Below are 24,067 nucleotides of genomic sequence, written 5' to 3' on the forward strand. Positions count from 1 at the left end.
AGTTAAAAAATAAATATCTCTAATTGAACAATAGGAAAAGGACATCCCTAAGTGGACACTCACTGCCCATACGAGAGCTAAATTTCCAGTTTTAAAAAGCGCCCCCTCTTCTCTTCACCAGTCCAGTCATTTCGTATCACACGTTCAGGTGTTGGTCAACTCTGTGCCTCTTTGACCTAATCTACCGGCTATTATTGAGTGGTGTTCTTGATCACTATTCTTTCTAAACAGTGGGTTAACAAAAACCTGGCTCAATAAACCCTAAAAACCAAACCAAAAGGTCCAAAACTGATATATTGTTGTGCCTGCTAGATCATAAAGATGCTTGGATGCCAAATTGAGGTATTCTATTCATTTCCAGCCCTAGGGATTGTATTTTCTCTCTCTCTCTCTCTCTCTCTCTCTCATATAAATTAGGTCTATTCTTTTTTGCCCCAAATTTGTCACATGTTTACTATTTTGGCCCTTAATTGTTATCCCAAATCATTTTGACCCTCAATTGTATTTGGGTTTTGTCACATGTTCACTATTCTTTTTCTCTTGTTCTGTTTAGCTTGTCCCTATTAATGTGCAACTAGAAACACCTTTTTGTAACATCAAATTAGAGAAACCTCCTTATTTCACTTGTTAGGTTGCACATGTGAATTTCCTCTCCCTCACCTAGTCACTTCTATTTTTTCAATAAAAAAATAATGATAAGATTAAAAAAAAAAATGGATCGCCCACTAAGGGGGTGAATTTTCTTCATCAACTTCGTACAACACATATCAATGTAATTGCCAAATACCAAGTGCTTCGACCATTCATGAACGCCATTTCCCTTATTGTCAGAGAATCCCTCCGTGTCAATTCCAACATTAGATTCTGGACCTGTAAAAAGTTTATCATCGAAATCCAATGTATCAGAAGTTCTTTATACGAATCATTGTCTGTTTGAAAATCTGAAAAACGTCTGATATCACAATCTTTTTTTTAATGAAATCTCATGATCCAAAGCCCTACCTTTAATCCATTGAAGACTGGGTGCATATTCTCGTTATAAGTCCAAAATTAGTTTTGTTGTATTAGACTCATTATAATACAAATTCACGAAATCGATTTAGACTAATTACGAATTCACCTCTCAAGGTTTTTTTTTTTTTATTTATTTGCAAAGTTGTTCACCATAATACGAATTTTCAATTTCTCACTAATCCAAAATCGATCGGTTTAGACAAAACAAGGTGCCCCCCTATACAGATGAAGGGGAGAGACCCTTCATCAGATAAAGACAGTACGGAAACCAGACACAATCAGGGACCAAAGGAACTATTGAACACAACTATGGTCCAAAACAAATAGTTAGTCACAAATTGAAGGATAAGAAAAAAGTAAAGGCAATAAGGAGTATATATCGGCCCCTACCGTTCTGGATCGTTGTTGAGAGATAATATCTCATCACCTGATTTATAGCCGTGGTTTCCACAGATCATCTTTCTGTGCTCTACTCTACACTCTCTCTCTTACTTGATCTCTCTCTCTCTCTCTCTCTTTAGCTTTAGAGCAGGCGTCTTTTTCTCTCTCTCTCTCTAAAAAGAAAATATAAAAAAACTAGGGTTCCAATCAGGGCGTGTGTTCTTCCTCTCTTTTGCTTTCCTTCCTTCTAGATAGATAGATAGATAGATATAGTATATGTATATTGTGCAGCAGGTACGATTGCAGCTGCAACTCCACTGATGCTTTGTGTTTTCCGGTAATTTGGAGTCGAATATTCCGGATTAGGGTTATATCTAATTAATCTACTACTAGTATAAGAGATATTCTTGTTCCTAATAATGAACCCTTTTTAGTTAAATCAAGAAAAAGAAGAAGAAAGAAGAAGTTTATTAGAGTCATATATAATTGAATCTAGGTCTAGCTAGCAGAGTAAAGAAAGAAAAAAAAAGGAGCATCGATCCAACCCATCATCATCCATCTATCCATACTAAAAGGTGAATCACTTTTTCTATTCCCCTTTTATTTTACTAGAAGTAATAATAAGAAAGTAAGATTTGTACGTGTGTGCTTGGTTGCTTGTTGATTTCTAGAGAGAGAGAGAGAGAGAAATTGTTGATTTCTAGAGAGAGAAAGTAAAGGCAATAAGGAGTATATATCGGCCCCTACCGTTCTGGATCGTTGTATACAAAATGATGAATCATATATAAGAGATATTCTTGTTCCTAATAATGAACCCTTTTTAGTTAAATCAAGAAAAAGAAGAAGAAAGAAGAAGTTTATTAGAATCATATATAATTGAATCTAGGTCTAGCTAGCAGAGTAAAGAAAGAAAAAAAAGGAGCATCGATCCAACCCATCATCATCCATCCATCCATACTAAAAGGTGAATCACTTTTTCTATTCCCCTTTTATTTTACTAGAAGTAATAATAAGAAAGTAAGATTTGTACGTGTGCTTGGTTGCTTGTTGATTTCTAGAGAGAGAGAGAGAGAGAGAGAGAGAGAAATTGTAGATTTCTAGAGAGAGAGAAAGTGAAGACGGCTTAGGAGAACGTAGATCGAAGTCTTCTCATCCTCCCCTTTTGCGCCTTTTTAAGAAGAAAGGAAGGAATGAAGTCGATTTCTTTTAGGACTACTTATTAATAAAACAACAATAAGGTTGATTAATTAAAAAAAATACTCCTCACTAAACTTCTTCAAAGTCATCTCTTTTACCCATAAATTCACGCGATCCGATTCATTAAACTCCTAACCCCATCTCTCTCTCTCACCTCCTAAATTTCTTAACCCACTTATGATTAATAGAGTGTGATCGATCATACAAGCACCAAAAATGTAGACAGATTTTGGTGAGAAAATAAAATCAAGGGTTAAGATTTTCTCTAGATCTTATATGGAAATCTAGAGAGATTTCACCCTCAAATCAAAGTCGTTGATTTCTGATTCGGCTTTGACTTTTGGTGTCTCTTATTAATCACAATTTTGTAAAAATTAATAGGTTTGCTTTTTATTCTCAATATCTACCTCTTACTACTAGCTATTACTAGTATTTACTAAAGAGAAAATCTCACAAGGATTTCTCCAACCTCATCATCTTTATATTTACTGCAACAATCTTTAATATTTTATTTCTTTTCATAATAATAATAATAATAATAATAATAATATATTTTTATTTTCTACACCTCCTTATTAATTACCTTCTTCTCAATTATACCCACAGATCATATTCTCTTTCTCTCTTCCCTTTTTCTTCTTTCTCTCTCTATATATATGTAGTAAAACTAAAACAAGCATATAGATTATTAGCCTTCACAGTCAATATCAAAGATCTGATCTTCTTAACAGGTATATATAAATGTAACCTTCATTTTCTTTCTTTCTTTTTCTGTCTCTTCTTCTTTTTAATTCTTTTCTTCCTATGATCATCATCACTTTATCTTCATAATTACAGCTTCTGCCATTGTTCATTGTTGTTATGTCCTTCCCTAATCCCACCCACCTATAAGTACTTCTCTCTCTCTCTCTCTCTCGATCCCTAGTTTCCATCTCTATATTTTTCATTTGAGATTCAAGATTAAAAAAAAAATTGTACACTTTTTTGAGTGTAAGAAACTATTGTCACTTCATGTATGGAGGACTAGGGTTTGTTTATTCTTCTTTTTTTTGCATTTCATACTCTAATGACCTATGCATATGTAACCCTAGTATATACATATATGTATACAAAATGATGAATTTTCCTTGACTGCTAGCTAATCATCTCCTTGTCTTTTTTTTTTCCTTGTTGTGCAAAAGGACTAGTTGAATTTGAAACCTAATATTTGGGTTCTAATAAATATTCAATGGCATCCTCATCAAACTCACCATGTGCTGCCTGCAAGTTTCTTCGTCGTAAATGCCAGCCTGAATGCGTTTTCGCCCCGTATTTCCCTCCTGATCAGCCCCAAAAATTTGCAAACGTTCATAAGGTTTTCGGTGCAAGCAATGTCACTAAACTATTACATGAACTCCAACCTCATCAACGAGAAGACGCTGTTAATTCCCTTGCTTACGAAGCCGATATGCGTCTCCGTGATCCTGTTTATGGTTGTGTTGGTGTTATATCTGTCCTACAACATCAGCTTCGCCAACTACAGATGGATCTCACTTGTGCTAAATCTGAACTCTCTAAGTATCAGAACGTCGGACTAACCGGACATGGGCTCTTTGCCGCTGCCGCTCCTCAGATGGGTATTGGACTATTAACTGGAAGAGATCACCATATCCATCATCATCATCAGTTCTTTTCTAGGGATCCACAACAAGCACTTAGGAGCTTTGATGCTAATGGTGGTTATGATGCTACTGGTCTTGTTGCTGCCATGAATGTCAACTCTACCATTAGTCCTTTAGCTCAGTTTCAGCAACCAAGAACCGCTGGCGGTGATGATCGTATGGGTCCTTCTTAGGGTTACTTCTCATTTGAGTGATCTACTCATAACCCAGATCTCTTTCAGGTATACATACATCTTTTCTCAACATTTATCATTATATTATATCATTTTGATTGCTTATATCTTTCGTTTAAGAAAAAAAATATATTAATATGATTATGTTATTATACTGGTAAAATAATTGTGCTAGGGTTTCATCTTCTTCTTCTTCTTCTTCTTCTTCTTCTTTTTCTTCTAAAATTAATAATTGAATCACACTAGTACCTAGAATCATATATATCTTTCAACAAAAAAAAATCATATATATATATATATATATGTGACCCAATTTAGATCTTATTATTATTTCTTTATAAAAATGTTTTTTTAATAGGAAAACAGATCCATATTTTATATATGATTGTTCTTCCATAAAATAGAATAAAGCTAGGGCAAATTTTGTAGAAATTTTATTCCTTAACCTAATGAAGATGTTTGAAGGTTATTTTTGGCGAGTCTTGTATCAATATCAAAATATGCTTAGTGAAAATTATCCTATTTTTGGGATATAGTACCACTGAATAATTAGGTCAGAGTTTTAGAACTATATACTAACTTTTAACCTATACTAGTTTATATCAATACATATTTGAATTTCAATTGGAGCTTTTCAAGTTCTAAGTAAAATGGTGGTGATAAAAATGCAGTCTGGCGGTCTAGATTCGGTTGTGTGATGGGGGAGTGACCTAGTTCTGATTGTTCTGAAACAGAGAGATAGATATATAGGTAGGTATCTAGGTATATATATATATGTAGAGAGAGAAAGAGAGAACATTATTAATATGAAAGTATGAAGTGAAGAAATATGAGCAATTAAGGTGAAAAGAAGGATGATGAAAGTCAAAACAACACCAATTTCATTAATCATAATCATCTAAACAGAAACCTGTCTGACTTTTCTTGATTGACTAACTAACTTACCCTATACATATTGGGAAGTCACATCTTTGACCCATAAAACGTCCATCATTGTCATCACTCATCATCATTATGTAGTAAATCTCAAACATCACTTCCCACTTTGATTTGACTACCTTTTACTTCCTCAAATCTTGTGTACACTACTAACTTTTGATCCCTCCCCTTCTTTAACTCTTCTTTAGGGAGCCTAACTTAATGCCCCTCTTCTTAATTTGTTCCTAAGAATTCAACCAACTTGTTAACCTATTGTCTATATAATGTTCATTTCGTTTAAGAAAAAAAGAAAAGAAAAGTTTGTTTTTCTTGAAATGTTATCTTGTTAGTTGAATGCCTCTTTGATATATAGTAACAAAATTATCCGTATTGTTTGTCAGATTACTGTTCGAAAGGAGGAAGGATAACCGAAGGCAGATCGGGAGCGTGTTTCTCTATCTTTCTAATCTTTCTTAGTTTCTTTTGCATTTTGGGTAAAAACCCCGTTGCAGAATAGAGGTTATTCTTATCATACAAATTTAGTGGGGTCGTTTATGTCTATCATTTATATTACTTATTTCCTCCTCATCAAGTTAAACCTCTTATATATGCATTACAGTGAACAATTGTAGTAATCCAAAGTTAATTACTCCCTCCGTGAGCATGGATAAATATAAACTTCTTTTCAATATATAAGTGCATTTCACTCTTATGACATAAGTTTGTTTTCTTATTGTTTTATTGTGTTAATTTTCATTTGTTCCCTTTAGAGAGCTTGCCCCTAACTATTAAATTTGTCAAGAATTTGTCAAGTTAAAAATAAAATACTATAAATTTTTATTTTATGTATTTTTATAGTTGTACCGATTGAATTTTAGCGCGAAAAGAGTGAATAAAAGAAACAGAAGAGTGGGAGAAAGAGAGAGAACTATATGTAGCTCATAAGGGTCAATTCAGAAGATCTTACTTACATGAAGTTAATCGAAATTGCGTGTGGGGCGTTCAAATTGTCGGATGGAGAAATTATGGTAGATGTCGGTACTTTTGTTCAGAGTAAGGGGTTTATAGTGTGCTTTCTAACGACTCTGAGTCGAAAACAGTGTCGATGCCATACTAAATGTAATGACTTTTTGAGTCCATGTCAAAACATAAAAAATAGATCTTAGTAAAGTTTTATAAATATTTAATAAGAAATACATCTTAGTAAAAAATAGATCTTAACTTAAAGGTAGACAAATTACGATGGACAAAGAAAATAAAATATTTTGGAACGAGCAGCCGAGACAAATAGGGGAGAGATTTAAACAAATGGAATAAGCAAAAGAACAATGACATTTTCTCTACTTTTGTATATGAGAACCAACCTAAATGAATATAGAAACAAAGTTGACATTAGTCAGGAGGTTTAAATTCCTCAAAAAATAAAGAAATTAACTGAAAGGATTTGAAAGTAGGACCTCTTATGCGTCATCTAAACCAGAAATCACCAAGCTACCATTTTTTTAATGTTAAATTAAATACTATACGTACATAAAAATATACTCATAATTTTTTTTTGTTACTAGTACTATTAAAGAAAAATAAGGAGCAGGGGGAACGACTGCCCCCCCCCCCCCCCCCTCAATTCACGTACCACGGGTGAATCAGGAAAAGATACAGGGACAAATACAAACACGAGAATAGATACAGACATTGAAAAACTTATGAAAAGGCAAAGCGAAGAATCGTGGCCATTTGGAACATATACAGATATGAAAATAATAAATGAAAGGAGCCAAATGGGAAACGGAGAATTAGGGGCAAATATGAACAAATATAGACATGGGACCATCTTACGGAAGGGACGTTTGATAACAGAAACTGATATGGGAACAATAGATGAAGGGGACCAAATAGAAAACAAATACATTCATGGAGAGTTGTACTTAGAGATATGATGGATGTTCCCTGATATTGCGATTGGCACCTAAATGTCAGTTAATGCTGAAGAAGAGAAAAATGAAGAAAGGATTATCGACCCAGGGGTGATGTTGATCCTGAAGACAATTTTCATAGTGCTAGTTCCTTGGATGATGAAATAGAATCTGACTCAAATGGATATGACCCAAGATTTAAAGAGTTTTGGAATTTCGTTGATGAGACTGATAATGTGTACAGAGATAAAGAAGCATAAGCAGAACGTGAACCAGATCAACCTCTCGGGGTTGGAATGATGTGACTAACTCATGAAGAAGTAAAAACATTCACCCTATCTTATGTCATCTCAATGCATTAACAAGTTAAGAATGAAATTATTTTGACATGTAAATAGATAGGTAAATGTGATGGCAAATAAACTAGCCAAAACTCACTAGGAAAACATATCCTACTCGTGTCGGTGCCTATGAAAACTCATGAAAATGAGAGAATTTAGTAACTGAATTTTTTTTTCGAATGGAAGTTTCTTCCTTAAAAGCATAAAGAAAACGCGATGTTATTGCATAAGACGACTTTTTTTTTGTTTCAAAAGCAACAATTTTGTCTCTCCAATGTAATGTAAAGCGCGATCCACATCGATTCTAATAACCGAACATGAAACCCGCTTAAAGTTTCACCCCTTAAACGTTGTTTCCATTACAAAGTCAACACATTCCTCAAATGATGTTTTAGTTTTCTCTAATACCTACAATATATAATGTCATTACCATCACCAAATGTAACATTTGTATCATCATTTTTGTTTTAGAAAAAATGATCGTAAACATAGTATAAATAGAGATTTATATATTACATAAGCTATAGATAAAAAAAAATTGAAGATAAAACAACTCTGTTTTTTAGAGGGAAAACGCTCATCCTAACTACAAGAGTGTTCGGGTGTTTAGGGCGATGACGGATTTGTTGTGAGCATTTCCGGGGGGCAATTAGGGGAATAACATAAAGGTCTGATTTACAAACGAAGGGAGGTAAACAATAGAAAATTTTGTATAAGAGACCTACTTCAAAATTTCCTTTCATAAAATTGGACCCTAAATCTTCTTTGGATTTGTTTTTAGACCCAAAACCCATGGCCCTACCTAAAACTCCCCCACTCACCACGACAAATTAAACCCCCAACAGTTGCTCCTTTGTTTGCTTGTATTTTACTATATAATATTGGTTTGCTTTTTTTTGTCATTTTCTTTTTAGTTTTGAAGAAAAGACAAAAAAGATTTCAAATGAAAGAGAGAGAGAATGACAAGATTGTAATGATGACGCAGTAGAGCAATGATGGCATATCCTTAAATGCCACCCCCCCCCCCCTTTCCTCTCATCTGTACTACTATTACTACTATACCTTGCATTTCCTAGTTATGTTGTAATTTTATTACTTATTAACTTTTGAGTGAATCTTTGTCGGATAGTCGTTTCTACACCATCCCAGTAGATACTTTATATATTGCCTAAATTACATGAGCTAAATTTTGATGGCAAACTGCGTCCACCGAGACTCGATCCCACGACCTCATGGGTTTAAGAGGGGTGTCCAACCGTTACACCAAAGGGTGGTGGACAAGGATTTTGTTATAAATGCAAGGTTTATTGTTTTCCATAGGTGGGTGCAGGGGCGGATCCATGGGGTGCGAGGGGGTGCGGCCGCACCCTATGGATCCTCCCGAGAAATAATAATAATAGTAGTAAATATCTTTTTTTTTAATATATATATATATATATATATATATCTATGTAAGTATCTAATGATGTACAATGTTGACATGAATACGGGTATATATATATATATATATATATATATATATATATATATATATATATATCTATGTAAGTATCTAATGATGTACAATGTTGACATGAATACGGGCTTGCATAGTCGTTAGGGTGTGAGTTAGATTTTATCTATAAGTGTGAAGTCATGGGATCGAATTCCTCCATAAGCAATTTAATTTTTTTTGTATAGATATATTTGTGTATTACTATAAACGTTTTTAAGTATTTTATGTTTGAATTCATTCGATCCAACTATCTTATTGACATTCAACTTCAAGAACTAAATGTTCGTTTCAAGAGTACTGAGTTGTTCTGTTGTATGACATGTTTGAGTCCATCTAGAGGATTTTCCCTTTTCGACAAAATTAAGTTGAGGATTTTTTAGTTTAAGGTCCAAAAATAGGGGGGGTAATGAGTCATATATCCCCTCCTAAATCAATAAAGAAAATAAAACCAAAATAAACCGAAAATGTAAAATAAGTCCAAAAATTAACTATTTGGTGGGCCCCATGCATCAATCATTTAATTATCTCTCATTTTTGCCCTTTCATAAATATTTTTTAACCATTGGTTACCAATGGTTTATACTGGTTAAGTTAATAACTCTTTCCATAAATTTTATGGAAGAATATTTATGTTGGATATTTAATACCAATCTTTGTTTCCATAAACTCCATAAATATTTAACCAAATCAGTGGATATTTAACAAAAACGAGTTGCCCTCTCAAAAAAACGAGTTTCTATCTATGTAACTCTATATTCTTTGAATTCAAGAAAGTATATTATTTCTAAATCCGTTGTATTTGATTAAAGTAACCTACCAAATCAATGGATATTTTCTATCTATGTAACTCTATATTCTTTGAATTCAAGAAAGTATATTATTTCTAAATCCGTTGTATTTGATTAAAGTAACCTACCAAATCAATGGATATTTACCTAAAACGAGATGCTCAATCCCAAAAACGAATTTCTCTCTCTGTAACTCTTTGTTCTTTGAACTTCAAGAAAGTATGAAGTTTTGATTTGCGTTGTATCTCTACCTTGATCTAATTAGACATCTACAAATTCGTTTGTGAGGTATGTCCAATTTCAATTGATCGTTAGAATCTAAAAATCTCTATTACTACAATTTATATTACTACAATCTTCTTAAAAAAATTATTTATTCTAACAAAAAACTTATACGTAACATTTTTATCACTTTTTGGTAAAAAGTGAATGTTGAAATCTCTATCAATGCAATATTTTTTTCATAAATTTTTTTTATAAAGTGAAATTGTGTTTGCTACATTTTCTGTATTCTACTAGCATTTTCTACATTCTATTAGCATCTGTTATGAATTTGTTACAATAGGTTAAAAAGCAAATACTATTTTGTTAGCATCTTATTGATTCTAATAACATTTTTTACATTCTATTAGCATCTGTTGAATGTATTTATAACAGTAGGTTAAAATGAAAGTACTATTTTTCTAGCATCCTATTGATTCTACTAGCATATTCTACATTCTATCAGTATTTGTTGAATGAATTTGTCACTGTAGGTTAACAAATACTTTTTAGTAATTAAAATGTATAAGGTGAAATTGTTTTTGTTACATTTTCCGTATTTTACTAGCATTTTATCGATTCTAGTGACATCTATTATGAATTTGTTACAGTAGTTTGTGTATGAGATATGCTCATTTCCTACCCACTCTGTCAATCTCATTGATCTCACATGTAGTTGCAGTAGGTGGTCGATAGATGGTATCCCTTGTCTACATGGCATGTTGTGCATCAAGAATTATGATGGTGATACGACAAGTTTTTTTTGATCATTTTCACCAAACAAGCGTTCGTCAACACTTATCAATATTATGTCTACCCAATACCAAATTATGATGAGCTAATGGGAGTACAACGATGAAACAAGAATACTACCTCCGTTAACAAAGAGAAAATCGGGAAGACCAAGGACAATAAGAAGAGAGAGCTCAGGAAACATACCCAAAAAAATGAGGGTTTGCGGTGGGTGTAAAAAACCGGCTTACCACAATAGTGCCTCATGCACGGAAACTATATAATAACTAACTTAAATTTTGATTATGCAGGTTTACTTATTCTGCTAGAAACATAAATATTCTACTTATGTCTTTTATATGTTTAGAGAATTTGATAAATTTTACCAGATTATCGTATTTAAACAAGAGGATTTTCCTATTTCCTATTAAATTTTATCAATGGTTACGATATTATCGTAGTTATACTCATATGTATTTGGATCAATGGTTCAGTTGGTATTATGATTTGGCTAGAGTAAGTTACAAAATGTCGAAAAACTGAAAAAATGCTGGTAGTGCTGGTGAAATTTTGTCAACATCTTACTGGTATCTTTATACCCATTGGACCATGCTAGAAAAATTTGTTTGATGTTTCTAGCATTTAGCAATTTTCAATACAATCAAAGCAGGTTGGTTTTAGCTTTTGCTATATTTTAATCAAAATGTCCAGATTTTTGATATATTTTTGTACGAACTATTTGTTTCCTTAGTTATATATGTTATCAATGGATTCAGCATTAAGTGTTTGAGTTCATCATGCCTTTGCCCAACCACGTATTATAATTGTATAGTTTCAGTAGTGTCCAAGAAATTTGAGTAACATCTTTATCGTATCTATAAACCTGTTGAACGACATTTAAAATATAATATATTTGTGGTATTATAGAACATTGATAAATAATCCCATAACTGCTCAAGATGTTATTCAAACTTAAAACATGAACATGTTTGCTACGTTTTATCACATAGCCTGTTACAAAATACAAGTTAAAGTACTTAAACATTTTTTCTCCATATATCCTTCGATTCATTCAGCAACAACCAAGTTAGTTCACCCCTTTTCCTTTGCGCTAGTTTTGTCCAATCATCTTTTTGCATCTCGTTAGGAAAATGTTTATAGTTCGATTCGATATAAAGTTCTTCCATGTGCAAAATCACATACAACCCACAATCAGGCCTGTCAAAGTTCAAACAACAAACCAATTCAACATCTTTGGGTTGTAACCATTTATGCGTTTCTATAAAAAACTAAAAAATGCTAGTCAAACAAGTCATTTTTCTTATGAAACCAGTTTTGAACAGTAACCATTTCAAGGTTCTATGATACACTTCAAAAATGCTAGACAAAAAAATGACATTGTTTTTATAATCCAATTTATTCTCTCATTTTTTTCCCATATTACACCATGTAATGTTCTATGGTTGTCAAAAAATCAGGTTTGACAGGTAACCATTGATAAAGTTTTATAAGAAACTTAATAATGCTAGACAAAATAATAAATTTTTATTGAAAGTAACTATATTCTGGATCTAACACTATGCTTGAAAGTCTACAATACAAAACCCTAAATTAGATAGAACCCTAAATTGTCGGTCTAAAATAAAAAATTTAAGCAGAAGATGTAGTAGTAACTACAATTTATAAAGAGATCAAGCTTCATATGTTATTTCTTCAAAGAAATTACACAACAACAGAGACAAGGTAACAATACAAATTTTTTGTTACATGCAAAAAAGAAACATACTCTTCACTTTGAACCGATTTAGGGTTTTGAAAATGACTTCCATTAAACCACTTTGAAACAACTAAACCCTAAAAATTTCTTATTAGCTAATCAATTTCAGAAAAATAAATCATAGTTGAAGTAGCAAAAATCAAAACCTAATTCGTTTTGTGTTGTAGAAATCAATCTAAATCATAAACAAAGTTGAAGGAACAACAAAAATGATGAAAACCAAAATAACTTACTCTTTAGTGATGATGATGATGAACGAAACCAACAAGGGATTCTCCCTCTCTCCTACTCGATGCTCTCTCTCTCTCTGTTAGGTTTATTTTGGGCGTGTTTAAGATAAGAGTTTCCCTCTCTCTCTCTCTCTCTCTCTTCGATTTGATATTTGAGAAAAAGGCAATTTTGTTATGCTAAACGGAAAGGGCAAACTTTTCCGGAGAAAGAAAGTTTGTTTTTTGAAGAAATAATTTAATGAATCTCTATATATTATGGTATCTTTTATTTTGGGTTGTTTTTTTTTAATTTAGGATAGGTTAGGCAGTAAAAGAGAATAAGAGGATAGACATGTAATTTACTTTGAGTGGATTTATTTTCTATTTCAGATTATCTTTGGTCTCTAGACTCGTTGATCATGCGATTTTGGACTTAAATCCCATCCCCCGTTAAGTTGATGTGTCTTGTTCAATTCTATCCGTCAAATTTTATTAGTTTTGACACTACGCTACATAGTTCTCAGCTTGATAATTACATTTACGGTATGAAAAAGAATGATGATTTTCCAAATTTGAATGGGATTTGAGCTCTTGCTAGAACATTGGTGGAAACTAAGAGAGATAAAGCATATCATTTAGTTATTTGCTTATCACTTTAGCACTAATTTTGCCGGCAACAACTGGCTATATTGAAAGAGCTTTTTTGAAGCTAGTTAAAACACGTTTAAGAAACAAGATGAGTGATTCGTGGTTGAACAATAGTTTAGTAGTCTTTATTGAAAAGAAATTTTTAGTAAAATTGACAATGAGTCGATTATCAGAACATTGCAAAACATGAACTCTCGTAAAGGTTAATGCGTTTGTAATTGTTGATGCACTAATATAATTAATGAATACACGTATTTTGTTAATTACTTTGTTTGCAAAAAAAAAAAAAATTAGGTATATAAATCCGCACCCCGTTAGTGAAAATCCTGGATCCGTCCCTGGTTGGGTGCAAGTTTTTATTCTATTAAAACAAGAGATTGACAACATTTTTTAAACGCGCTCGTTCTAACTTAAATAAAATAGACGGAAGTGGTTTAGGTCGAAATGGTAATGAATTATCTTTTCTTAATATATTTTACACTCTTGTAGATAACTTTTTGACTTGACCTTCTTGACTTTCGACTTGATTTCTATATAACTCTTGACTTCTGACTTGATTCTGAGCTAACTCTTGACTTCTGACTTTGTTTTGAGATAACTTCTGAAGTCGGTTTTGTCTCCTATGCAAAATAGGATGTCTGGACTCCAAGTTTAAATTCATTAGAATGTTATTGATTCTAGATACACTAGAATGTTCTTGATTTTAGATTCTAGACATACCAGAATATTTTTGTTCCGTTTTTTGGACAAACTCGAATTTTTTTATTTCACGCTTTTGATTCCATCTCCTGAATTAAGTCTTATATTCCCGGCATACTGGAATGCCTAATATACTCAAACCAGAAAGAGAGATTGAATAAAATTAGAGAATGAGGTGGTCTTGAGTCCTATTTAAAAGGTTCAAATGGGGTTCCTATGTTGGCTAATGGGAGAGTTTAGGTGGTTGTTTGGAGTCATTTGGTGATTTTTTTTTTTTATGCATAAAAAAGGTTGAGGTGTGTTGGATATGAGGCAAAACACCAATGGAGCGTCATCCCTTGGATCTAACTGAAATCTTGAAGGAATAATCCCAACAAGGGAATGCATCGTGGTTGTTAGATAGAGTTTTCCGGAGAGATACCCAATGCGGCATGCATTATAAATTGGCCTCCAAACCAAAGGTTCCACTTTGCGCTTTATAATTTGGCCTTCAAACCAACTGTTCCACTTTTCTATTTAGTCCCCAACCAAACGAAATTTAGTTAATTTTAATAGGTTTCCGTCCACACGTCCAACTTGAATATCTTATCCATTGGGTTAAGTGACTATTAACTCTAATATTAAGAGCTTGATGAGACACATGCAGTAGGGTGCCCTTTTAACGTGAGAGTCTACCTAATTCTTCAAAAACATCACAATTACAGATCGAATTGCATGAGGAAGTACAAAGGGGCAAGAGTCTAAAGATTTGAGATGTATGAAAATGTTGGATTTCACGTTCAAACCGAACAAGTTTTTCTTTGTTGTTTGGTCATTTTACCTAGAATTTTGTAAGCTTAAAAACAGCCAGCCAGAATTGAACTTGTTAGGGAAAGAGGAAATCCCTACTTAGACATTGGTTCTTATCCCTAAAATTTTATTGTTTCAACTATATTACTATTATTATAGTAATAATTATGTTATTATAAATTAATATTAGTATTATTGAAACAAAGTACAAAGGATGCAAATGGTAAACAATAGAAAGTGAGTAAGCATTTATTCCGGGTTGTCTTTCCTACCTTCTTTCTCTGCTCACCCTCACCTCCTCCGCTTATGACTCTCTCTCTCTCTCTCTCTCTCTCTCTCTCTCTCTCTCTCTCTCTCTCTCTATCTATATATCTCTTTCTCTCTCTATCTCTCTCTTTGGGTAGGGTCATAACAGTGTCTGATAATATCAGACTGACCCCACAATGACAACATACAAAAACATAGCCATGCTTCATTTTCCCCCCGGAACCAGAATGACCTTCACCTCCCTCTCTTTTGCACCAAAATTTTCAAGTTACAAAATTATTATTATGAATCAATTAATGAGTGCATTTAATTGGACAGTGCCAACACAAGATAACATTTGAACCACTCCCCTCATCATTCTTCTTGCTGACTACTGCTGCTGCTGCCCTATACTGCCAAAACTGCTAATACTACTTTCTCTCACTACACACACATGACTTCAGATGTACAAACAAACAAACCCCCTTGACCATTCCTTCCTTCTTCTTTGTATTTCCTCTCCATCACTTCCTTTTTCTTGAAGTTTGTCAAACACGCTTTCCTACAATAGTTTACTTGTTTTAAAAAGCTGATTCACAAACAACCCCTTTTGTGATTTTCCCCTCTCTCTCTCTCTCTCTCTCTACCCCTTTCAATTTACATGCCTTTTGTCCCCCTCTTTCTCTCAGATTTTCTTTAATAAACAAACAAATCTTTCTTCTCAGTTTTCAGGGTTAACTACTCACCTCCAATTTACTGCCAATAACCTACCCCTTATTACTCTTATATTCCATTTCCATCTAAAAATCCAACTCCCACTTCTGATCCAACTTTGTGATATAACAGGTAAATAATCACCCACATTTCAATCAAAATTTATACACAATATATTTATATTATAGATGCCTCCTCTATAGGTATCCGGTCGTTTTGCTCTCAGCTCAATCCTCTCTTGGAATCTCCAGTGGGCCTCAGACTGGCCCAATCTGTGGGACGCATATGGGCCTCGGACTGCGCCAATCTGTGGGACGCAAAGAGAGGAGGCCCAAGAGTAAAAAAAAAGGGACGTTTATGGACAGCACTGCTATATTATAACCTTTTCAGCCACTTTACTCCCAATACACCTGCAAAATACAAATTTCACCAGATAGAAAAACAAAGTAGGTGTCTAATTTGTAAATATAGCCCAAAAGTGGTGTTACATACCTAACAAAGATGACAAGTTATTATTATTATTATTATTATTATTGTTATTATTATATATTTCTTCTTTCCTCTGTCTAGATCTCTCTTACTGCATAAAGAGGTAAAAAAAATGCAAGTTGAAGGATTACCCAAAAGATACCAAAAAAAATGATAAATTGAATAAAATGTAAAATACTTGTATTAGAGTTCAATTGCTCATGGGTTGAGAAGAGAATACAAGGGAAAGCCCTAGCTTTGATTGCATGAGTATTTTGCAGATTTTCTAACCACCATTATCACCTCCTTACAACACTTACTAATTCGAACCAAAACCACCAAAACAATAAGCTCACTAACTTGTATGGAAAATCTTTCAACATGAAATCAGGAATATAGAACTTCACTATACATAAAATTTGGTTGTGGTTTTGTCTCTTGCCCCCACCCCACCCCTAGGGTTTATGTTTTTCTACAAAAAAAGATACGTTCCTTTACCAATTATAGGAATCTTCAAAAATACCTTGTCTATCAAATTAAAGCTCTGTCGATCTTGCTGTAGTCAGAGAAGAAAGAAGGCCCGCAGCCTGGACAGGTAACATGTCCCCGAAAGTCGACATAGCTGCTGCTGATTTGTCCTTGAATCTTACTTGCCCATCAGTAAGCATGGATCCCAATTTCAAAGTGCTCTCCCCGAATCTCGAACCAACCTGGATTTGCCCATTTGGGAGGAAGAAGAACATTCAATTTATCAAAACGAGAATAAACTGATTTACGAAAAAAAAAAACTTCATACTATCTATCACATTATGTATCAAAGAGTATAGTGTAGGTTTTGTACTCCATAAATGTATCAATGTTTTTACAGGGCCAAGGCCTTGTCTTTTATCATTTTGTATTTCAATGTGGCTTTTTAAACATCTTATGTTTGCCATGCTTGCTCTTCATGATTTGCAAATGAACATCCAAACTTCATCACACAAAATGTTCATTTATAAAATTTAACTTCGAACATGAAGCAAATAATTGATCTCTTTCACAAAGAGGTTTAATCTTTTAGGTATAGCATAAGTAATGGGAAGGGATTTAAGGGAAATAATAGCTGGAATATTTTCAGGTAATTGCAAAAGAGGATAAAGAATGCTTACCTGCATGAAAGACTTAAACAATGGTGTAGCAACCCCGAAACTAGATGTATCGTCAAACTCAAGGTTCTGAGAGTTTTCTCCACTGGGATAGCTTTTCCAGGGACTTCTAGAAGATGCCTCTTCCGACGAAGTCGGGAGAGCTGATTTAGCTGTCCCTCTTGAAGCCAATGCTGGTGCACTGAATGAACATCACAAAAAAGAAATGGTAAATCTATTTACCCCGTGGAGACTTTCTTAACAAGAAACTATTTTGTTTGATTCAGTTAAAATCCTCAGACCGGCAAAACAAAGAATTACGGGTTAACTGGAAGTTGAACAACTTCAGGGGCAACAATCTCAAGCAAATAAAAAGACTAAAAGCATCTAATTTAAAGAAAGAAAGAAATGGGTGTTAAAAGTATTTTATGCCCTCATTCAAGGAGAAGGTAAAATGATTGAGTGCAGCTGCTAGGTAACTGTAAGTTCATAAAAATATACACAAGTTCGTTCACAGAAAGTTTCATGATATAATGCTATATCAAACAATGAAAATACCATAGAATGCAAATCAAAGGCCAACCTGATTGGAAGGTATTTGAAGCGTGGAACCGTAGAACATCTCATTATATTAGACTCGTTATTGCTAGGCAACTTTCTCACTCCATCTGTGTGCATACGATTAAGCTGCACAAAGAACCCAAAGAGGACAGCGTGTCTCATGTATGCTTGCTTCTCATTCTCCCACAGATAAGGCTCGTACCTGTCTAGTTCAAAAATGAAAAAATTCACCACGATTGCCATTTAAACAATAATAAAATGCTATTGTGATCGAGTTATTTGCTGTAAAATGGTCCAATACAAATTTATGTAAGGATTCTTTTAAGTAAGATGTTTCCTCCACGCCTCTACCAAATGGGTCACACAGTCGGAATGTTAGTTAGAAACAGTGACCAGATTACGAACATAGTAGTGGCCATTTTCTACTGGGACATGAATCATAAAGCATTTTTATATTATATGGAAATGTAGTTAATAAAGTGGTATTTTATGTCCTTAACACGACTATTGCAAGTAGTCAAGTACATAGTAGATGTACATACAAAGTCTCGCATTATACCCATGAAAGTAACATTAGAGTATCCAACCGAGATCGGACACAAGAATCCAAGTATAGGACACGGTTCCAAGGAGATTTCATGTTGCACTGTGATGCAATATTCTTTACCCAACAGATATCTACAGTTAATCAATCAAATGTCTATATTCTTCTGACTTGTGGTCTGCATACTGCCCAATATTTGGAGAGGCCCTGGCTCTGAATATTCTCCTTTTAAGTCAATACCTGGATTTTAATATGTACTGAATAAAAGCAGAGAAAACTTACGTGGCCCAGTCTATAGGATCAAGCCTTTGCGAGAGGCTACTCGTCAACTCCAAGACACGCTTTCTGTTGACAGAAGTGGCCTGGTTTTGTCTCAAATGAAGCTTGGACTTGGGAGTTTTTATTATTTCCTCGTGCATGTTCAAGTCACCCCCAGACAAAACATCAAGAGTGAATCTCAAGTCGAACAAAATTTGCAGAAGTCCTCTTTCGGTCACCTGAGGTTTTCGTGCATCTATTGTAGAAACAAAGTCGCCAAATATACTCACTACCTACAATATCATATAATCATAATCAACATATCACAAACATTATGTAATCAAAGGTTAAAACTCATAGATACATGTTGAAAGCAGTACAACACTTCAACATAGAACAGGGAAACAAGGAAGGAAATTCAGAAAACAAAAGGAAAAGAAGATAAAGGAGAAGAAGCAAGGTTCAAATGCAACTAAAGTGAACTTAATGGTAACATTCTCAAAGGCTACTAGTGTTTACAGATGAACAAAACAATGTCATGAATGAGAAATTTTACCTTTTCCAGAAGCCCTAATGCAAATTTCTGGAGTATCAGTTTGTCAAGGATGTGACCTCCAACTCTATGAATCTCAATGCAGGCTTGGAATAGGAAAGATGTAACGTAAAGCGATGGCATCGAAGGAAGTGCTATTTTCATCTCTAGGGGCCCCTCATCGGAATTTTCTTGTTTAATGACAGTTTCTTCCCAGCTCTGCATGATTTCAAAGGTAATTATCACTGACAAAAGTACCAATCAAATACAAATATATATATTTTTTTTTTTTTGAAAAGAAGATTCAATTAAAACGACGGGAAACTATACAAGAGCGGAAGAAGAGAAGAAAAGGGTTGGTTCAGTTATGCGACATTTCACATAACCCAAGCCTCCCAATTCCTAACTACATCCAAAAAAGAAGAAAATTTAAATTCCTTAACACCACTAATCCAGTAGTGGATATTCCCTTTCACATCTTCCACATCAACTGTCGAAAATAGGTTTGATTCCTTAAAGATCTTATCGTTCCGGTCCTTCCATAGACACCAGACTATAGCTACTGGCACCAGATTCCAGATATCCTTTTTCGTTCCGGATTTCTTCAAACCAAATACAAATATATTCGGAGGCTCACAAGTATAAAAATTGTTTATTTGTATTTACATGGGATTTCCACCACTATAGCATAGACAATAATGAGATGATCATGCATTTGAACGCCCAAGGTCATGAGCCAGAACCTTTTCAACTGAACATGTGAACCAAATCTGTTGTCATTGGTTTTGTTACCGGTCTTCGATATAAACATCCATATTATCTCAATTTCCTCCTAGATAAGAGAAACTTCACCATCTATCTCGCCCACCTGAATCCATATCAAGTTTACCTTGACAAACTAAATATTGACGTGTATGTCCTCCTATTCAGCTCTTCAAAGTTCAATTAAGCAACAAAGCTCGTCTTTTAATTGAATTATATTTTAAAAAGTCTCTACAGAACCTATACATCTGCCAACAACAACAGTATGCAACATACTATTTAAAAGCTGATACATACTTCTACACAAGCTTTGGATGATATCTTAGTTGATGTACAGGTTTTTTTTAATTTGCTTCACTGGATCCTACTTCACTGAATTAAAAGGTGGAGATCAGAAAATTGCCGACATCGTTTTTTATTTGTCTCGAAAATTAAGACTAAGAGTAAGACAACATTACCCGCAGATCTTATACTGAAAAGACATTTTTTAAAAGTACTATAAGAGCAACTCAAAGGCGTAACTTGACTCACTTAAGCAGAAAAGTTTACCAAGAAGCAAGAGCTGAGCAACAACACATCTACGTGGATAGAACTTAAAAGACTATGCTCTACTGTGACTTATATTACTATACCTAAACAGTTTAATAATCAAGTGAGGTGACGAACCACTTACTGCTGAGCTACAATGCAGTGGCATAGGGTTGTCATTTATGTTTACTTCATTTCTCTTTATATTTCATGCTGTGCTAGTTGAAGAATTTCTCCTCCAACTCTGTGGCTGCCATTACTCAGACGGTGGGTAGACTTTAAGGAGGCCTGTTCCCCATGCAGTCTTTAGGATTCTTTTGGACTTGGGGATTATGATTGTTTCAACTAAAAAAGCAACTATTTCCCGAGTTGATCATCACGATAAGATATACCCTGTTATGCAGGGGCATCGCTATGCTTTAGAAGCTTTCCACAAAGGTTTGGTGTTCCAGTCGGTACTTTTAATCAGTCTATTATTTTGAGATCAGAGATGGTCTCGTCTTACAGGTAAAAAGTTCTTGTTCCCGCTAAGATATTTATTCATTTCTAGCCCAAAAAAGTGGAGAATATAGTGGATTTGTTTCTCCTAGCTACATTCATACAATTACGTAATCGTGGACAAACCTAAAATGAACAATTAGAAAAAGTAGACATCGAGAGAACAGTGCAAATATAAAACGTATAACTGAGCAAGATGCACTGACCCTCGAAGATGTGGTCATTGATAATGCGTCATCAGTCTCAAGCTCCTTCAATAGAATAGCTGATAGCTCATTGCTTACCCAGGATATCCACAAGCTGTGAGCCGAAATGCAAATATCTCGGAGCTTACTGTTAAGTAATTCAAGGTTTGGACTGGCACTGTCGCTCACCCCCAACAAGGCAGCCGTAGTCGCAGACGACTGCCTTCTAATGCTATTCAGGTTTTGCCTTCTAGGACTATCACGCATTGGGGAATCGAGAGAAATCCTGGAGTTACCTGAGAGGGTTGCTGACTTATCAAACATCATAGAGCTTGTATCATTCACCCATAACCTTGGAGAACCAAGGATCAGTGGTATGTGACTCGAATGGTTTCGAAATGCAAATAAGAGGCGCCCAATGAATAGAGATCTTTCAACAATTACGGAGGTTGGTTCTGCATTTTCTTCTTCCCTCTTTCCCATGGAAGAAGTAAGATCTCGAAGTTGATCTTCAATTTCTGCTAATATGGTGGATAAACTTTCATAACATTTATCTTGCAGATACGGAGCTAATTCCCTCAACCTCAAACCTGACTTTTGAGACTCTAAGAAACACAGAAGATCTTCAAGAATACTCTGGCACCTACTGTCTACAGCATCCCTTATTTGACTAACCTCTGGTCCAAAATAAGCATATAGACAACTATTGAAATCATTCTCATCCAATATCCCCTTAAACGTCCCCAACCCTGTACCAGCCTTTCTAACATTAGGCTCCAAAAACCAGACACCACCACCGGTGGAAGGCCTGTTTAAGTATGCCTGGAAATCCATCTGGTGTGCCCCTGACCCTGCCACAATTGCCCGAACTGTGTCCCTTATGTTAACAACTCCCCTCAAGTCCTTAAATCCCAAATAGATAATCTCTTTCATTCTACGGATAAAGGCGTCTTCAAATATACTATCCCAAAGATCGGCATCCCCTGCTAAGACAAGTTCGCGGAGACTATTCCACGGAGACTCAATCTCAGAACCAAACACACTTCTCAGCCACTCCAGACTCCCTTCCAACACTTTTCGACTATCCAAAGACTCTCTAATAAGCTTCTCGGCCAAAGCCAGATCCTTTCCACTATCGATAATGTCAATCAAGTATCTACCATTGATTTTACTAACAGTCTCATCGCCGCATAACTTCAACCAATTTGAACAAGTTTTCGCAATAAACTCTTTATCGAGCATCAACATGACAGATTCGAGTTTTTCTCTATGCAATTTCCATTGTCTCACTTCCTCTTCAGGATTAGGAAGTCCTCCAAACAATTGTGAACCAGGAGGTGAACCCAATATAAGTTTGTAAAATAAGGGCATGTCATTCAACACTTGCAGAAATAGTTCTCCTACTTGACCTAAACTGATTTGAATAATCCTAACGACATCGCAGAAAACCGAAATCACAGAACTTGAATCACAATTAGCTGAAAGACAAGTACCTAATTTTTGTGAGATACAAGATCTCCTAGAGTCCAAAAACAATCTCAGCACTTGTTCCGGATTAAGCTCATCAATGACAGCAACAGCGGCAAGAGCATCAGCATAAGCTCCAACACTGATACCAGAATCAGTCAATCTCTCTCTACTCCTCTGTGAAATTTGACCCTTGAAACTCTCAACTATCTGCCATTGATGCTGAAGGAGAGGGAAATTCCCCAGAAATTCTCTATCAGCAGCACTACTACTCACCAAACCATAGACAACCTTAGCCCTAATGTACCTACCGGAAGCTTCTAAAAACATAGATTCGTCCAAACAACCCCATATATTTTCCGGCGTGTCAACAAGATACTTGACACGGCAAGCGATCCCGTAAACCCTAGCTCTAGCAGGATTAGATTTCAATTTGGGGGTTTGAGATGTAAAATCAGAAGGAGAGAGTGATCGAATACCTTTATCAATCATGGAAATGTTGGTGGAGATTGATTCGCAGGAAGATTTCATTGAAAGAATTGAGTCAGCGGAATCAATCAGATCTCGATATCGGTTACCAACTAATTGACGAAGCTCTTCTTTCTTTTCTTGAATGTCTTTCTTGGTTGATGATTCGACATTTCTGATTTCAGATATTGGCTTAGAACGGAAGAGAGACTCGGCATCTCTCACTTGATCATTAGTCGACCTTGACGGTACTGACATGGTAGAATCGGGTAATGCTGGTTGCAAATTTTGAATTGGATAATGTTGAATTCAAAGCTCTGAGATCAGATCTGGAGATGAAGAGATCAGAGAGAGAGAGAGAGAGTCTTGTTGTTTGGAGTTTAACTTACCAGAAGAGACATCTATTTGGTACTTCTGTTTTGAGATTAGGAATGGGATTATCTTAACGACATGGCTGAAAACAGAAATTACACAACTTGAACCACCAAAGAGCAAAATTCAAGCCCCTATGTCACGACCATATTGTTAGAGAAGCTTATGACTTGACGTGTGATAGAATGACACATATGAACATATAGGGCGGAGGACCAAAAACGATGTCGAAGAGGCCAAGAGTTTTTGTGTGCCATGCACCGAATGTGTCTTTTGCAATCAAGTCTGGAATAGGGACGTGAGCGTCATTTATAGAAACAAATATGTCTGATTGAAAAATCTAT

The 24,067-nt window shown here is 34.8% G+C and overlaps 2 protein-coding genes across 6 annotated transcripts; one reads left to right on the forward strand and one right to left on the reverse strand.

The window, feature by feature from the left end:
* The first annotated feature begins 1,417 nt into the window (after window positions 1–1,417).
* LOC147566759 (protein ASYMMETRIC LEAVES 2-like) lies at window positions 1,418–6,035 on the forward strand. Of its 5 annotated transcripts, none has more exons than XM_086653316.1 (4): window positions 1,419–1,828; window positions 2,220–2,359; window positions 3,774–4,474; window positions 5,746–6,035. In XM_086653316.1, exon 3 carries the CDS (start codon window positions 3,821–3,823, stop codon window positions 4,424–4,426), a length of 606 nt encoding a protein of 201 aa, XP_086509442.1. In that variant the 5' UTR covers window positions 1,419–1,828; window positions 2,220–2,359; window positions 3,774–3,820; the 3' UTR covers window positions 4,427–4,474; window positions 5,746–6,035. The 5 variants fall into 5 exon arrangements, with proteins under 5 accessions (XP_086509441.1, XP_086509442.1, XP_086509440.1 ...); XM_086653314.1 differs by having other exon boundaries at window positions 1,419–1,787; window positions 2,185–2,359; XM_086653315.1 differs by lacking the exon at window positions 2,220–2,359 and having other exon boundaries at window positions 1,418–1,970.
* A 10,568-nt stretch (window positions 6,036–16,603) lies between these two features.
* On the reverse strand, window positions 16,604–24,067 carry LOC147566760 (Vps51/Vps67 family (components of vesicular transport) protein). The gene is made up of 6 exons (XM_086653319.1): window positions 21,438–24,067; window positions 19,468–19,662; window positions 18,936–19,204; window positions 18,132–18,311; window positions 17,573–17,750; window positions 16,604–17,134 (listed from the first exon to the last, which is right to left on the reverse strand). Exons 1-6 carry the CDS (start codon window positions 23,607–23,609, stop codon window positions 16,961–16,963), a joined length of 3,168 nt encoding a protein of 1,055 aa, XP_086509445.1. The 5' UTR covers window positions 23,610–24,067; the 3' UTR covers window positions 16,604–16,960.

This window comes from Eschscholzia californica, unplaced genomic scaffold (assembly GCF_041429995.1).
Source record: "Eschscholzia californica isolate CP2 unplaced genomic scaffold, dmEscCali1.0.p SCAF_1, whole genome shotgun sequence".
Taxonomy (NCBI): domain Eukaryota; kingdom Viridiplantae; phylum Streptophyta; class Magnoliopsida; order Ranunculales; family Papaveraceae; genus Eschscholzia; species Eschscholzia californica.

Bases quoted from the DNA above. Each gene is read 5' to 3' on its own strand.
- LOC147566759 (XM_086653315.1), top strand. From the start codon at position 3,821: ATGGCATCCTCATCAAACTCACCATGTGCTGCCTGCAAGTTTCTTCGT.
- LOC147566760 (XM_086653319.1), bottom strand. From the start codon at position 23,609: ATGTCAGTACCGTCAAGGTCGACTAATGATCAAGTGAGAGATGCCGAG. The intron at 19,205-19,467 runs GTAAAATTTCTC...ATGATATTGTAG, and splicing joins CATTAGGGCTTCTGGAAAAG to GTAGTGAGTATATTTGGCGA. The intron at 17,135-17,572 runs GTAAGCATTCTT...GGGCAAATCCAG, and splicing joins TGTTTAAGTCTTTCATGCAG to GTTGGTTCGAGATTCGGGGA.